This window comes from Meles meles, chromosome 3 (assembly GCF_922984935.1).
Source record: "Meles meles chromosome 3, mMelMel3.1 paternal haplotype, whole genome shotgun sequence".
NCBI lineage: Eukaryota > Metazoa > Chordata > Mammalia > Carnivora > Mustelidae > Meles > Meles meles.
In genome coordinates this window covers 43,846,988-43,862,519 of record NC_060068.1, presented here as the reverse complement: position 1 = coordinate 43,862,519, position 15,532 = coordinate 43,846,988, and the positions used below count along the sequence as shown (strand labels likewise).

At 38.8% G+C, this 15,532-nt stretch overlaps 1 protein-coding gene across 5 annotated transcripts in view; it reads right to left on the bottom strand.

Moving 5' to 3' along the window:
• Window positions 1–13,918, bottom strand: part of SRFBP1 (serum response factor binding protein 1) — a 79,138-nt gene extending 65,220 nt beyond the window's left edge. For 3 of the 5 annotated variants that reach the window (XR_006817721.1, XR_006817722.1, XM_045999809.1), the window contains exons 1-3: window positions 13,788–13,918; window positions 1,714–1,802; window positions 624–696 (exon numbers count right to left, since the gene is read on the bottom strand). Coding sequence is in view for 3 of the 5 variants with exons in the window: in XM_045999809.1 (XP_045855765.1) it covers window positions 624–696; window positions 1,714–1,802; window positions 13,788–13,823 (198 nt within the window). In the remaining 2 variants the exon portion in view is untranslated. Of the gene's footprint in view, window positions 1–623; window positions 697–1,709; window positions 1,803–13,787 lie in introns of all 5 variants that reach the window. The other 2 variants (XM_045999812.1, XM_045999810.1) reach the window with 2 other exon arrangements.
• Between the last annotated feature and the right edge of the window lie 1,614 nt (window positions 13,919–15,532).

Below are 15,532 nucleotides of genomic sequence, written 5' to 3'. Positions count from 1 at the left end.
ATTTGGTAAATGAAAGTTTCCACAAAGTAAGAGCAGTGAGAAGACCTGAAAATTATGCTAGTGAAGAGTCTGGCTGAAAGAAACAAAAATATGGATCATTTTGGTCCAGCACTAATTTTATTTCAAGTTACTACAGAGCTGAATAAAACTCTGACACCAGCACACAAGAATTTATTGAGTTGGCAATAGGAAAAGCATGATGTCAGCCACCAATATCACCGTCCGCATTACCAAATAGCAAGAACGCTTTCATTCTCGAACTTAACGTAGACTTTTTATGTGTGAAGTTAGAGCAAAAATAAAAATCTCAGGCGTGAGGCATTATTAAACACAGATGAGTTTAGTTTGGCAAAGTTTCCATGTAAATTATTCTAGAACTTCAGCAAATTCAGTAAAAAACATGGAAAAAAATGCAAGCTTAAACATATTACTATTTTCTAAATGTGTTACATTCTTCACCAAACAGATCCATAAAATTAAATCTTAGTCAACTGGCAATAATATTCAAATAACTAAAACCACACACACACACACACACATACACACACACACACACACACACACACACAGCTGAGAGGAGACATGGAAACACACCTATGTATACACACCCACACAAGGCCTACCTTCATAGCATGAATTTCTTCAAGCAGTCGTTGTGCCCGCCTCTGGTTTTTTAACAGTGCATCTTCGGTACCCCTGTAAAAAATACATGAAAATATACAGCCAGGAATAGCATGTATTTTAGAGTCCAATCATAATTAAAAGTCTCTTCATTTCTTTTAGACAAGCATAATGTGTAAATAACAAACACTGTCATCCTGCACTGCCTTGAACAACTCCACTGTCCAACACCAATTCCATCAACAAACCCAAGTTTTTGGCACACAGAAGCACTACCTGGCATTATATTAATGATGATTACTATTGAGAGACAGCAGGCCTTCTAATTCCTTAATGGATAGCCAAATAATAGATTTTAATCAACTGTTTAATGGCACACTGCATTTAATGTAACTTCATAAGCTATAGTTAAAGGTCAGATGTAATTTTATTAAATAAAATTTTGTTCTCTGGAATTAAGGAATACCTAAAAAGAAATATCTGATTACATCAGAGAGAAAGGTTATTTATGAAAGAACAAGAAATTAATCAGGAACAAAATATATGTGAAAACTAAGTATGCTGAAAGTGTAAAAGCTACAACATGCTTACTCTAATCCTAGTGATAAGGAAATTACAAAATATTATTAAAAATAGATGGAATATAATGTTTTCATAAACACTTCCACAAGATAATGAAGATTTCCAATTATTTAGCAATTTAAGGAATAAACTGATATAAAATCTTTCTAACTTATTCAAGGTATTACTAGATTTATTACAGTATATCAACATCTTAAAATAACTTTCAATAACATAAAATACACAAATAACTCTGAAGGACTTTCATTCTGAAAAGGCCAGAAGGAGAGTTCTGAAAAAACAGCAGAATTCATTGTGATTTTTAAGCAAATGTGGCCCAAACTATGCAAGGACATGCTGACACAGCACACTGTAACCCACTCAGATCCTCTCTCCATATAAAAAAAAAGTGTTGTATGAGTAAGATACTTAATTATTCCCCCTGGTCCCACCCTCAAATTTTGTAAATACTGAATAAAAACAACTTCTGACATTCTATTTGTCATAGGACCATGACTTCAAGTGACTAACTTTTTTGACTTCAGTCTGCCAACACTTCTGACAAGTTTTCGGATAACCAACACCCGGATTCTCTTCACTTCTTTTCTCATCTTCACAACCTTTGAGGAATAAAACCAAAATTAGAAAGGTTCTCTTAATTTGAGATAAAAATCACTTTATTTTGAATCTTAATATTACAGGTTAAGTCTAATCATTTTAACCAAATTTTCAACCATATTCAGTTTGATGAAACCAAACTTCTTCTGTAAGAGAGTAAATCAACATTCTAAAAATGTGTCTGACGACTTAAGAGAAACAAGCTATGATTTTTTAAAAGGTCACAGTATTCTCAGTGATTAGTATTTTAATAGTGCACTTATATTTTGTGCCTAAACGTAATAAATGATTGCGCTCCCTGTGATCAGAGAGCATCACATTCATCTTTGCACCCTTGCAATTTAAAACAGAGCTTTACCCATAATGGCAGGAATTTACTGAATGTTTATGCTACCAAAAGCAAATGTGTGAAAGTGATAATATTTTACTTATTTATACAGCAACCCTTCCATTTGTTTCTAGTAATAAATTTCATCTAACTTTAAAAGAGATGTGAAAAACACCAGGGTGCATGCGTACACGCACACTGACAGATGCTTTAAATCATCCCATTAGACAACAGTGCTGAACTCCGAGACCAAAAAATCCCAGAAAGACTGTCCAAAAAATGGAAATATTCGAATGATGAAGAACTACATGTTATAACAGTACTTAGTACATCAGGATGCTATCATTTTGAGTTTATATTTTGTCTCTTGTTATTACTAGTCAAGTATCTTATCCTTTCTCCTAGAATGTTCTTCTTCCCCTTCTCCACTTGAAGGACCATATAAAATTCAGGTAAGATATTCCTGAGAAGTCTTCCAATGACTTCTTCAGATGGCGATAACTCCTCCAACCTTCATGCTCCCAGTATGCTTTATAGGCAGCATCTATCTTACTGTACTCTCCCTGACTGCTCACGTAGCCATCTTTTTTTTATAGTCTAGGCACTCCTAGAGGACGGGACCTTGTGGTACCAAAATCATTTTCTCTGAGCATTGCTAGAGTGTCTGGCACATACAATCCCTCAAATTCTCCTTGCCAAAATAGCAACATCAACATCATCCTGTTTCTTCAAGGCTCTTGCATTTGGCTATAACCCTGTCTCTTAGCCTCAGTCTATTTCACTCCCTTATTCAGAGTAGTGAAGATACTGTCAATCAATTTATCTCCGTCCTAACTTTTCCCACCATTCTGGGTGACATAGATGTCCACGTAATAAAACCTATCCATTATCATACCCTCACTTGTGGACTTCCTGTCTTCATGACCTTATCTATTCATTCTCAGTACCCACGTCCAAGGTAACACTGTAGTCCTTGTTATCAGTCATAAGGGATCCATTTTTATAACCATTAATTTAAATAGTCTACATTGAGATCAAAATGCTTATTTCCTTGTTCAACTTAACTCATGACCAACATCTTTGACTTCACTGGGACCAATAGTTCACTGACCCCTATACTTTCTCTCAAATGATTGGTCCTGTTCTTTTCAATTTTCCTTTTCTTCAGTTTATGTACATGATCAATACTTGCTAATACCTTAAACTGTCCTATCTTTCCTGTTAGCAATTACTCTAGCTAATCCTGGATGAAATAATTATCCCGAGGGGTTTGGTTTTTTTTTTTTGCCCCCCGCCAAAGATTCGTTTATTTTATTTATTTTAGAGAGAAAGTCAGCAGGGGGAGGGGCAGAAGGAGGAGAGAGAGGATCCTCAAGCACACTCTGTGCTAAGCATAGAGCCAGATGAGGGGCTCAATCCTAGGATCCTGACATCATGACCTGAGCTAAAACCAAGAATCAGCCACCGAACCAACGGAGCCACCCAGGACCCCTCATCCTGAGTTCTTTATCACAGCCCCTGCAAGAGCTGGGAAATACTTGAGACATTCTATCTACATTAAATTCATTATAACTAACACGAAATGGGCTCCTATACACTCTTAGGAAACCTACTATATTTTTTTGTTCAATTCCTTCTACAATGACTATTTTAAACCTGTGCCTGCCTTCTAAAACACCTGACCTTCCTCTTCTCTCTTTTCCAATTTTATGGAGAAAATGAACATCAAAGGGGAACCATCATCTTTCCACTACAATGAATGCAAATTTACTTGTATCATCTACTCTCCTCTATTAACCTATTCTCCGACACAATATGTAACATTCATCTTCTGGTTGTATTTTGGATCTCATCTTTTCTGCTTTCTTAGAACCCTTACTACACACTACCCCTTTACTCTTGCACTGTCGACCTCTTACATGGTTGTTTCTATTGATTTTTAATTGTGCTTGACTCATTTTCACTAGAGACAAGATAACCAAAACATTCTATGAAGATCACTAGGAGTACCCTCTCTCTACAACTGCCTCAGAGCCAAGCTTTCAGAGAGGCTCAAACTCCCTAACTCCATTTCTACTTACCACATAATCCCGTTGGATTTCCATTCTCATCAGTCCACTAAAAGCTATTACAAAAGACATCAATGACTTCTAAAAGTCCCTCAAATCCAACAGGAATTTTTCAGGCTTCACTTTACTTGCAATCTCGGCAGCATTTGACACTGTTGACCACCTTCTCCTTCTAAGGAACACTTAGAATACTCTCCAGGATTTCCTCCATCCTCTCTAGTCATTCTACCTTGCTCTTCTTTGAAGACTCCTCCACCACTAACCAGTTTTAAGTTCAGAGGGCAGTCCTGAGCCAGCTCTTCTTTTCACAACATTCTTTTTAGACCAAAGTGATCTTACCTGTGTATATTGTAATTTCCCACCTAAACAAGATGACTCAATAATTTCCTGCCTTCAGCTAAGACTCTCTTTTAGCTCCAGACCTAAATGTGCAACTGTCTACTTGGTATTTCCTTTTCAGCAGGCTTAAAATCATCTACAACACACACTTGAACCCATGTTCTTCATTCCCAAATGGATTCCTTTTTTGTTGTTTTATATTTCAGGGAAAAGAACAATCCTTTTGTTCAATTATAAACCTAGGGCTCATTTTAAGTAGCTTTCTTTTCTAAACCCCTGACAATCAATCTGTTACCAAGTTGTGTCAATTTTATCTCCTAATTATATCCCAAATTGTAACACTTTTCCTCCTATCTTGACCTCCTCGTTCTCTTGGGTGAGTTACTGGTAATTGGTTTGTCTACATCCATTCTTGCCACTCTCCAACCAGTTATTCACAACTCAGAATACTTTTTTCCTAAGATTTTATTTATTTGACAGAAAGAGAGAGAGAGAGAAAGAGAATGAGTGTGCACACACACACCAGAGGGAGAGAGAGAAGCAGACTCCCCAGTAGGCAGGGAGTCCAATTCAGGACTCAATCCGAGTACTCCAGGATTACGATCTGCACCAAAAGCAGACGCTTTTGATAACTGAACCACAAGGCGCCCTAGAATACACTTTTTTAAAAAAGATTTATTTATTTATTTGACAGACAGAGAACACAAGCAGGCAGAGAGGCAGGCAAGAGAGAGGAGGAAGCAGGCCTCCCGCCGAGCAGAGAGCCTGATGTGGGGCTCGATCCCAGGACTCTGGGTTCATGACCTGAGCCGAAGGCAGAGGCTTTAACCCACTGAGCCACCCAGGCGCCCCTAGAACACATTTTTTAATACACAGATCTGATGACAGACCTTTACTTAATTCTCTCTGTTTGCAGTTTGTCTTAGGATGGCCACATGGGCCTACTTTTAGTCCTTTATCTTCACCATGCTTCCACCTACCACGAAGTCTTTTGCACTTGCTGTTCTCTCTGGTAGGAATGCTTTTTACCACTCTTTCATCTCATCCTTCTGATTTTGGATCAACTGCCATTTCTCAGTGAAATCATTTCTGTCTTCAGACAGTGTTAAAATTCCCCTTTATAAGTACTTAGGAGTGCTTCTAGAACTTGTCATGACAATTATTTTAAGTTCAATATTTTATCTGTAATCTGAATACAATCTGATGTGTCTTCTTCCCAGTAGGTTATAAATTCCATGAAGGCCAAGTGTCTGGTTTTACTCAACATTACATCGTAACACCTAACATAGTGATGGTACAGTATGAGTTTTCAATAAGCATTTGTTAAATAAATGACCAGAAAGATTGTAATACTCACTTGTTCATTCCCTTTTTCAAATGCCTAATATATTAACAAAGTGCAGAGTGATCAGGTTTCTTTCCTACCAGATATACTAACCTGTTTGGAATTTATTTTGAAGTTCGGTTTAGAAAAAAAATTCATACTTGCATAATAAAAAGCCATTCAGACTAGATTTTAACTGAAAAAAAAAACTGTAAATTTTAAAAAAATTATTTATTTGACAGAGAGAGAGAGAGCGAGAGAGCGAGCACACAAGCAGGGGGAGAAGCAGGATCTCTGCTGAGCAGGGAGCCAGACATAGGGCACAATCCTAGGACACCAAGATCATGACCTGAGCTGAAGGCAGACCTTAGCTGACTGAGCCACCCACGTGCCAAAATTGCTACATTTCATATGCAGCAAAATGGGGATTTATAACACATTTTTTTGAAGGTCACTTATGAGAAAAATTAATAGTGAGCTATAAAGTATGCACTAAAATATATTAGCAACTGTTTCTAATTGCTGTAGCCCACAGGTACATAAGATGATGATATGCTATTTGCTAATTGCTGTCAACTGAACTGAACTAATAAACTGCAGTTAGCAGAGTTGTTCCTCAGTTGCATTCCAATCATGGGAAAGCTAAACTCCAATTTTAAAATTCCAATTTAAGAAGTACTATGTTTGTCATTACTGCATAAGGGAATTCTAAAAGAAAAGGGAATGCTTTATGTATGTAGTTCCATGCCAAAACCAAAAAAATCCTTTTCAACTTTTTGACTTTTCCAGTATTTGTGTGCAGGCAGTAGGAAAATTTGATGAAGTTTAATATATTAGAAAAACAAGTACATTCATTTTATGTAACAATGGAAATATTCTTTTATTTTTCTCACAACTGCTCACCCCAAGCACTTACCTTTCTTCAGGCATTTAACTTTATTTTTGCAAAACTGACAAACAGGTATCAAGAGCCTCTCAGTTAGGATTCAAAATTCATTTGCACTTAGGAATTAGGAAGTTGGTTGACAGAAAACCCACAAGTCAACAAATAGGCCTAAAACATTCAATACTGTCAGAAGGCCAATGTACTACTTAAGGGCAATGTGCTTTGGTTTCCCAACCAAAAGCAAAGAGAACTACCATTGTTAGAAATGTGGAAAGGGTAGGCTACTGTCTGGGAAGGAAGGAAGGAGGGAAAGAGAAAGCAAGGAGAAAACAGAGGTATAATAATGGAATGCTGACAAAATGAAAAAAAAGTGAAAGGGAAGAGTCTGAAGGACAAATCTCTAGTCATCAGTAAGACTGCCAAACCCAAGCTGAGGGCTTCCAAGTAGCAAAATAATGCATTTAATCTGTAAGAGCAGAAGAAAAAGACACACAGACACACAACACATGTGCTGAGAGTGAGGGGTCATTGAGAATCTACACAAGCAGATGCCCTCTGTAAGGGTAAAATCTCAACCCAGTAATGTAACCTGGATCACCTCTTGGATAGTACAAAAATATGATCATAACTAAATTAAGTGGAAAGCTAACATACCTGCTTGGGAAAAGACCATGTGGGCATCTGGGGAAGGGTCAACATAAACACAGGAAAGGGAGTCACTAAGAGTAAAAGCTGGCAGTGTCTGACTCAAGCCTTTTGAGTAAGAAGTGTTCCCCAGTTCAGAGATGAGAAATCCAGTTTGTACTGGAGTAACTCAATTATGAGGACAAATGTATCACAGTCTAACAACGAACTGTATAACTAAAGCCCCTTTCTATGGTTCTGCATTTCAAGTAGTCAAGGTAGATCAGTATTCAGTAAAAGAATATTTTACAATGTGAGCATTACTGTGTTACATTAGATATATTTAATAAACTAGCTTCCTCATTTTTGTAGTCTCTTATAAGCTGTGGTTAATGTGAACTTGCCTTTGAAAGAATGAGCTAGTTTCTGGGGTGACAAGAATGGCAAGTTTCTGATCTATAAAACTGAGAGCAAACTATGGTCCAATGACAAAAGTAAATACTACTTTGAACTGACAGCTAACTATCTAAGAGCCAGTCAACTAGACAGTCACTTTTGGTAATTCATTGACTCTGCCATGCATTTAAATTAATCACTAACAAAAACCTATAGTTGTTAGTAAACAATTCTTCCAAGAGCTAATATTGTTTTGAGAGAGCTTTGAGTGCTAAGAAAAATCTGAGTGTACCTAAGTTTCTTAGAGTACATTAAAACTTCTAGTTGCTTATTACTCATCTATCCGACCGAATTAGAAAAAAAAAAAAAAAAAGACAACATTCTGTCCATGAGGCTGTTACAAAACAGGCACTCTTCACATACTGCTGATAGAAATACAAACTGGTATACTCCTTCTGGGAAACTCTAGCAACATCTAACAAAATTCCTACTTCTAGGAATCCATCCAGAAGCTACACCTTCAGCAACAGGAAAAGACTATGCATAAAACTGTTCACTGCGGAGTTCCTATAAAACACTGCATAAGAGATACAATAATGCATATAAATAAAGCACATGCAATGTGGTATTCTAGAATCAATGCAGGAGATATGCATGTATTATCATGAGTAAAGCCTAAAATTGTGTGGTGAAAAGTAACTTTTAAGGATTTTTTTAAAGCTTTCATTTATTTACTTACTTGAGAGAGAGAGAGAGCATGCACACATGCAGGAGGAGAAGGGGTACAGAGGGACAAGCAGACTCCCCACTGAAGGTGGAGCCCAATGTGGGGCTCAATTGCAGCACCTAAGATCATGACCTGAGCCAAAGTCTGAAGCTTAATGGACTGAGCCACCCAGGTGCCCTGAAAAGTAACTTTTATAATGATACTTGTGGTATAACACTGCATTAATACAGCAACATATGCACATTTTAAAATATACAGCATAATACTATGGGCATATATAACATAATAAATGCTGATATATGTTACTAAATTACAAAAAACTGTGGATGAAAAAATTACACTGAATGAGTAAAGGTTACTTCTAAGAGAAGGTGGGTGGAATTAAGGATTACAATATAGCAAAATATTGACACTTGATAAATACAAGAAGTAGATCATAAGGACATTTGTTGTATTATTTTTGAAATGACTGAACTATATAGCATAGTTGACAAAATTATGGTATAATTACTTATTATTAATTATTGTGGTATTAATTATAAAGGATTCTAATATGGCCATTTGGATGATAACTTACTGTTGACTTATATTTTTTTACTTTTGATGAGCAGCAATTTAAAAATGCTAGAATGCAGGGCACCTGGGTGGCTCAGTGGATTAAGCCTCTGCCTTGGGCTCAGGTCATGATCTCAGGGTCCTGGGATCAAGCCCCACATTGGGCTCCCTGCTTGACCAGAAGCCTGCTTCTCCCTTTCTCTCTCTGACTGCCATACTGCCTACTTGTGATCTCTGTCAACTAAATAAATAAAATATTTTTTTAAAAAATGCTAGAATGCTTGGTGACTAACTACAATTTAATCATTATTGAGCATATGCTGCCACCTAGCAAAACTTCCCAGAATAATTTAACAACCAAAGAGAAAATGCTCCTCTTCTTACGGATAGACCCTGATTTATTACTTCGGGGAAAAAAATATTAAAAAGTATTACACACTCAACTATGAAATAGGAGCTAGGTAACTTCAAAAGCACACACAAATATAGTTCTTGACATTCTTATCTTTTACAATATGTGGAGGCAGATCATTTTGTTTTCCGGCACTTTAGTTTCTACCTTTACTATCTTGTAGAAAGTGGAAAGCGAGTGGGCTTCTTTGTAATTTGCTATCAGCAATGTCTGTTTCATATAAAAGTCCTTGGCCCTCCTACAGAATTAAAGTACATGTTTAGATTGGTTCACTCCCCAGTGCTGATTTTGCATTTCACTGCTGCCTAAAGAAACATGACTGGAGCAAATTCAGCTCTGGTTTAACAAATTCTTTATTTACTAGATGCTAGGGTGCTGTTGTTTCCAATTCTGCGTCCTTTCTCTAGTTCTAAGGGAAAGGGAGAAGAAGAAAGTATACAGTTAGGAGATTTCCCTCCATCATGTGAACATAAAGTAACTCAAGTTGAGCTGTCCATAGTTTCATCTGCCCAATGCTATTTACTCATTATTACCTAAACAAGATCCCATGCTTGAGACTAGGGAACATGCTATAACTCAGTTAAATATTCTCACTTCAAAGTCCATGTAAAGTACTGGTCAAAATAAGAAAATGCAATAAATAATCATAAGGTGAAGTAAAACATGATCTTTCTGTTTTTTTTTTTTTTTAAAGAAAAATAAAGACAAAAAACTCAAGAATAAATGTTACTTTAAGAACTTAGAATCAGGGGCCCCTGGGTGGCTCAGTGGGTTAAAGCCTCTGCCTTCAGCTCAGGTCGTGATCCCAGAGTCCTGGGATGGCTCTCTGCTCAGCGGGGAGCCTGCTTCCTTCCTCTCTCTCTCTCTGCCTCTCTGCCTACTTGTGATCTCTCTCTCTGTCAAATAAATAAATAAATAAAACCTTTAAAAAAAAAAAAGAACTTAGAATCAGGAAATCATCTATAAATGTCAGGTTTTCTCCTTGGAAATTTTTCAAGAATAAAAATATTAAAGGTAAAAGATACTGAAAATTAGCATAATGTAATAGGTGCCTGTGCAGGCAGGCTTTTTATGTTCAAAACAGACATTTTGGGAAATTAAATATGCTATAAAGTAGATGGCTACAGAACTATTTAAAAGAAAACGCCATAATTAAAAATCAGCACAGATAATGAGTACCAATATCCCAAAGGTAATATCAGAGGTTTATAAATGTCTGAGGATCTGATGAAACCTATGGGCTCTTTTCCCCCAAGAGGCACACACACAAATCCAATTTACACATAATATCAGGCAGTTACAGGATCCCAGAATTCCTAAATCCCAGTTAAGGAGAGCTAATTTCAGTTATTAAGGATCGTAAAAATGATGGCTGAAGTTTCTCAAATTTCTCACTGAACACATCAGCATTGAGGATATGATACTGAGCAAAAGTTTACAGACAGGTGGAGGAAAGATGAAATCTCTCACATCCATACACACATACTCTCAGCAACTCTTTGAAGTGCTAAAAAGAAGTAAAAGGTGTTACAGAAGCTTATAGAAGGGGTAAAATGAAAGTCAAACCCAGTTTCCCTGAGAAAATAACAAGTAAAGGAGAAATATGAAACGGACTGAAAGAAAAAGGAGTTCTGGGTAGAAGGAAGAACTTGTGCAAAGGAAGTGTAACAGTGCTATGCTACCTAGTGGAGAAGGCCAGTGAGGCTCAAAAGGGGGGAGGGAGGGCGGGGAGCAGTAGTATACTGTAAGGGGGAGAGGAGACTGGCCTTGTTTAGACTGGTCTTAACCAAAAGCAACAGGAAACCATCAAAAAGGCTGTAAGCAAGGGAGTCATGAGATTAGATTTCTCTTTTGAAGAGAGAATCCCAGCTGCACTGTAGACATCAGACTGGAGAGAGAGAGGAGTCAGGACAGTAGTTGGAAGGTTAGCAGCATAGTGCTGGTGAGTGGCATAACTTGGACTAGGATGGGACAATAACGAAAAAGCAATGGATCCATTAAAATAGTGAATGTGAACTTTTTTGCAGGTACATTTCTTCCTTGGAGAAGTTGGTAATTCATTTCTTTTACCAATGTTCTGAGGCAGTTTCTTTTAATTACTATTTTACAGTAATGACATTTGCCACCCATTTGTTGTATTTGCTATACATTTTTTTCTAATTGGCTGTCTTTTTAAAATTTGGGGACGTTTCGCAGTTTTTATGTAGACAAATCTATATTTGTTTTTCCCTTTGTAGATATTTTTCTCCCATTGTAACACCTTCCATCATTTCCACTTTTGCTGTCCTTTCCCCCCCACCTTCATATGAGAATGTGTAAGATTTACTTTAACATGGGATATATACACTTCCTAATTTGATAAGCTCATCAGTCGCCAGAAAAACATTATCATAGAGCACATACATTGGTAGAGAAATACATAAAAACAGAGAAAGAGGTAGACAACTGTTTCAAGAGTAGAAAGTGGGGAGCCTGGGTGGCTCAGTGGGTTAAGCCTCTGCCTTTGGCTCAGGTCATGATCTCAGGGTCCTTGGATCAAGGCCTGGAATGGGCTCTCTGCTCAGCAGGGAGCCTGCCCCCCCATCCCTGCCTGCCTCTCTGCCTACTTGTGATTTTCTGTCAAATAAATAAATAAATAAATAAATAAAATCTTAAAAAAAAAAAAAAAAAAGACTAGAAAGTGGTCGCACAAAGAACAGATAACCAACCCAGACTGAGGTGAATTTGTGAGGAATTCCTAAAGATCAAATTTTAACCACTTTAAAAAGAGGACTGAGAATTAGCTAAGTGGAAAAAAAAAAACACCGTAAGTGAAGAGGGCTAAATGATTCTCATTAGTACTCTCACGGCAACTTCAAAATTGAACAGGACGCTCACCAGTATTTCAAAGAATGCCCAAGGATTCACTCCAAAGAAGCTGTATTTTACGTCCTAGGCAAACTAATCAGAAAAAGTCCACCAAATGTTTTCTGGAAGTAGCACACGCTTAATCTGTGTTTACGCATACATGTTAAAAAACTTCAGAATTTCCCCGTTCTCTATATTCTGTACTCCACTTTCAAGCGAAATTCAGACTAATTAACTTGGCACTAAGGCAGTAACACCATTTAGTTTCATTTTCTACTGAATCCCCGAAGTTCTCATCAATGGAGAGTTATCTAGCCCTATACCACCCAAGGGGTTTCCTCCTACCATCTCTTCCTGCCTTACACTGTCTGGAATGCTTTCTACTCCTCCACTAAATCACTGCCTGCAATGAACTGTAAGATCCTTAAAGACAGAATAATCACTTCATTTTGCCTTCTTTGGCAACCTTTCTTCATGCCTTGTTTTTCCCAGCATGATTCTGTACCATCGGTGGGTGTTGCCAACCCTTTCCCATCTGAGCATAGGTTGCTTGGAAACAGAAAGTAGGTCTACACATAACTGTACAACACGAACAGTATGTCTTGGTCATAGCAAACACTTGAAAAGCCACTAAATAAAGAAGATAAAGAAATTCCTTTACTGTAGCTGCGAGGTCCTCATTTGATTGTTGCTTTTTCAGCTTATTCTAAGTCTTAGGTGTCTAATGACTTCCACAAATAGAACCACAAAGTGGAAAGGGGACAGAGGCAGAAATGGTACCCTGGTGACACCGACATTTTGTTAGCAGTGATAAGGGGAAACGCCTGATTTCAGACTGAATTGAAGAAAGAAGGAGAGAAGAGGAATTAGGAAGGGAAAGTATAAACAACTCTTTCTAAAAACTTTGAGTCCGTGGAAGAAAGAAATGGGAGAGTAGCTGGAGTAAGAAACGTGAGCGTACATCCTTAGAAGCGACACGATCGCACTGAAGATGAGCAGTCCCTTAGTAAAAGTTAGAGCTCTCAACCCCTCCGCTTCACCTCCCGCAACCAACAAAAGGCAGGAAATGCGTAGAGAGTTATTAGCGCTCTGGCACGGTGCAATCGCTTCCCACATTCCAATTAACTTAAATCTCACAACCACCTTGCAAAGAAGCTACTCTCATGAGCTTCGTTCTACAGACGAGGGCACTGAATATTAAGATTACACGATCTTCCCAACATCCCACACATAAAAATTCATGCGGACCGAGGACCAGAAACAGGTGTTTTGCTGCAGCCACCTGGAAACCGTGAGGCGAAGTTACCTTGGCCAGGCTCCAAGTTCCGGAAAAACCGCCCGGGCCCACCCAGAAGCTGCCCCAGCCGCACTCCCCACCCTCGCCCTCAGGACACCACAGGCTTGTCAGAAAGACCCAGAAAAGCCACTGTGGCGGTCCTGAAGGGCAGCCCCACAGGTTCCCCCAGGCCTCGGCGCCTACCTCGTTATTGAGGTTTAGAGTCCCCGGCTGAGCCATGGTATTTCTGAGAAGACCCCGCGGCAGCCGGCACGTGAACCGGGAAACTGCAGCTTCGTCACCACGCCCCTCTACGGCAGCCTTTGCGGCCCAAAACTAATCCACAGCGCATTCGGGCCGAAGCTTGAGCAATAGGGAGATCGAGAACGGAAGTGAGTGAGAACAGCTTCCGGAGGGGAGTGTTATGGACCGGAACGGCGCGTTCCTGCAGAAACCTGGCGCGGGCAGGTGGCCCGGAGGGCGCCGCGTAGTGCGAAGTTTAGAAGTTCTTTAAGATGCTGATTTTATTATATTCGTTTGTAGACGTGACCCGGCTCTGTAAGGACCATGTTTTTGTGTGCCAGTGCGGAGGTGAAAGCCCTTTTACGAAAGTAAAGTTGAGTGACCAAATTTTGCTCTGAATTTTTAATCTAGCGTTTGTGAAGATTCCTGGGCTTCTAACAAGCAGTCCTTGTTAGATACAGCTTTTTCTCTCTAGGCTCCCTTTGTAGCTGAAGCACGAACATTTTTTTTTCTGCACACTGTAATAAGGTTTAAATTTAGGTAATCAATGTTTAAATCTAAAGAAAAAGCAAGGGGGCGCCTGGGTGGCTCAGTGGGGGTATGCCTCTGCCTTTGGCTCAGGTCATGATTTCAGAGTCCTGGGATCCAGCCCCACGTCAGGCTCTCTGCTGGTCGGGGAGACTGCTTCCCTCTATGCCTACCTGTGATCCCTGTCAAATAAATAAATGAAATCTTAAAAAAAAGAGTGGGGGGAACCAATATGAAAAAGTAGAACCTTTAAAGCAAAAACGTTTAAAGCACATTTGCAACTGCCTATGGGAATAGCGGTTTTGAAGTATTAGCCTGTAGGCAGAGGAGACATTTGGGAGTAAATCTGCATTAGGTAATCTTTTAATTAATAGTTAACAACAGGCAGTGTTGATCGTTAAAATGGATCAAAGTCTGGGGGCAGAAGCTCTGCATGAATCATCTCCAAAATATTCACAGAAATGTAAGGACATAGGAAATATTCTTATTTTACAGATGGGGCAACTGACTTCCAAGGAGCCAGGTGTCTCACCAGTAGTTGTCCAGCTGGGGCCAACCACTGCCACAGGACTGCGGGATTGGTGACACAAATCTGCAGAGCCCAGTGCAAAGCGAAATTGCAACACCCCTCACTCAAAAAGTAGGAAAGAGGTTTTTTTTCTTTTTTTTTTTTCCTTCCGTGGTGTCCCTTGACATGCCATGTGTTTTTATTTGGTATTTAATGTGTTTTCTCAAGCACAGGGATATAGGTGGGTCTACTGCAGACCCTTACAGGTACCGGGGACCTGCACCCCAGGATTCAGTGTGGATGCGTGTTTTGGAACAAGATGTCAGCAGTTGCTGGGCAAAGACAAGAAAATAAGAAGGCAGAGAACTCAAGTGGAGGATGTAGGAGGCAGGGCCAAAGGTGACTTGAAATACTTTTCATTGTCTCTCTGGACTTCACATACAAAACTCAGATTCACTGATAAAATGAATTCCAGGACCGATGAAAGAACATTTAAGCTAGGCCTCATTATGAGCCTCTATCAGTCATACCCAGAGCCCATTTTCTTACGTTGGGATTCTGTAGTCAAATTACTTTAAATCATACTTGCATCTGGGTTGGTATTCTTTTAGTTTAATGTGTGATTTGGGCACAAATGCCTTGATAGTTGACTTCCTATTTGAATAATGTT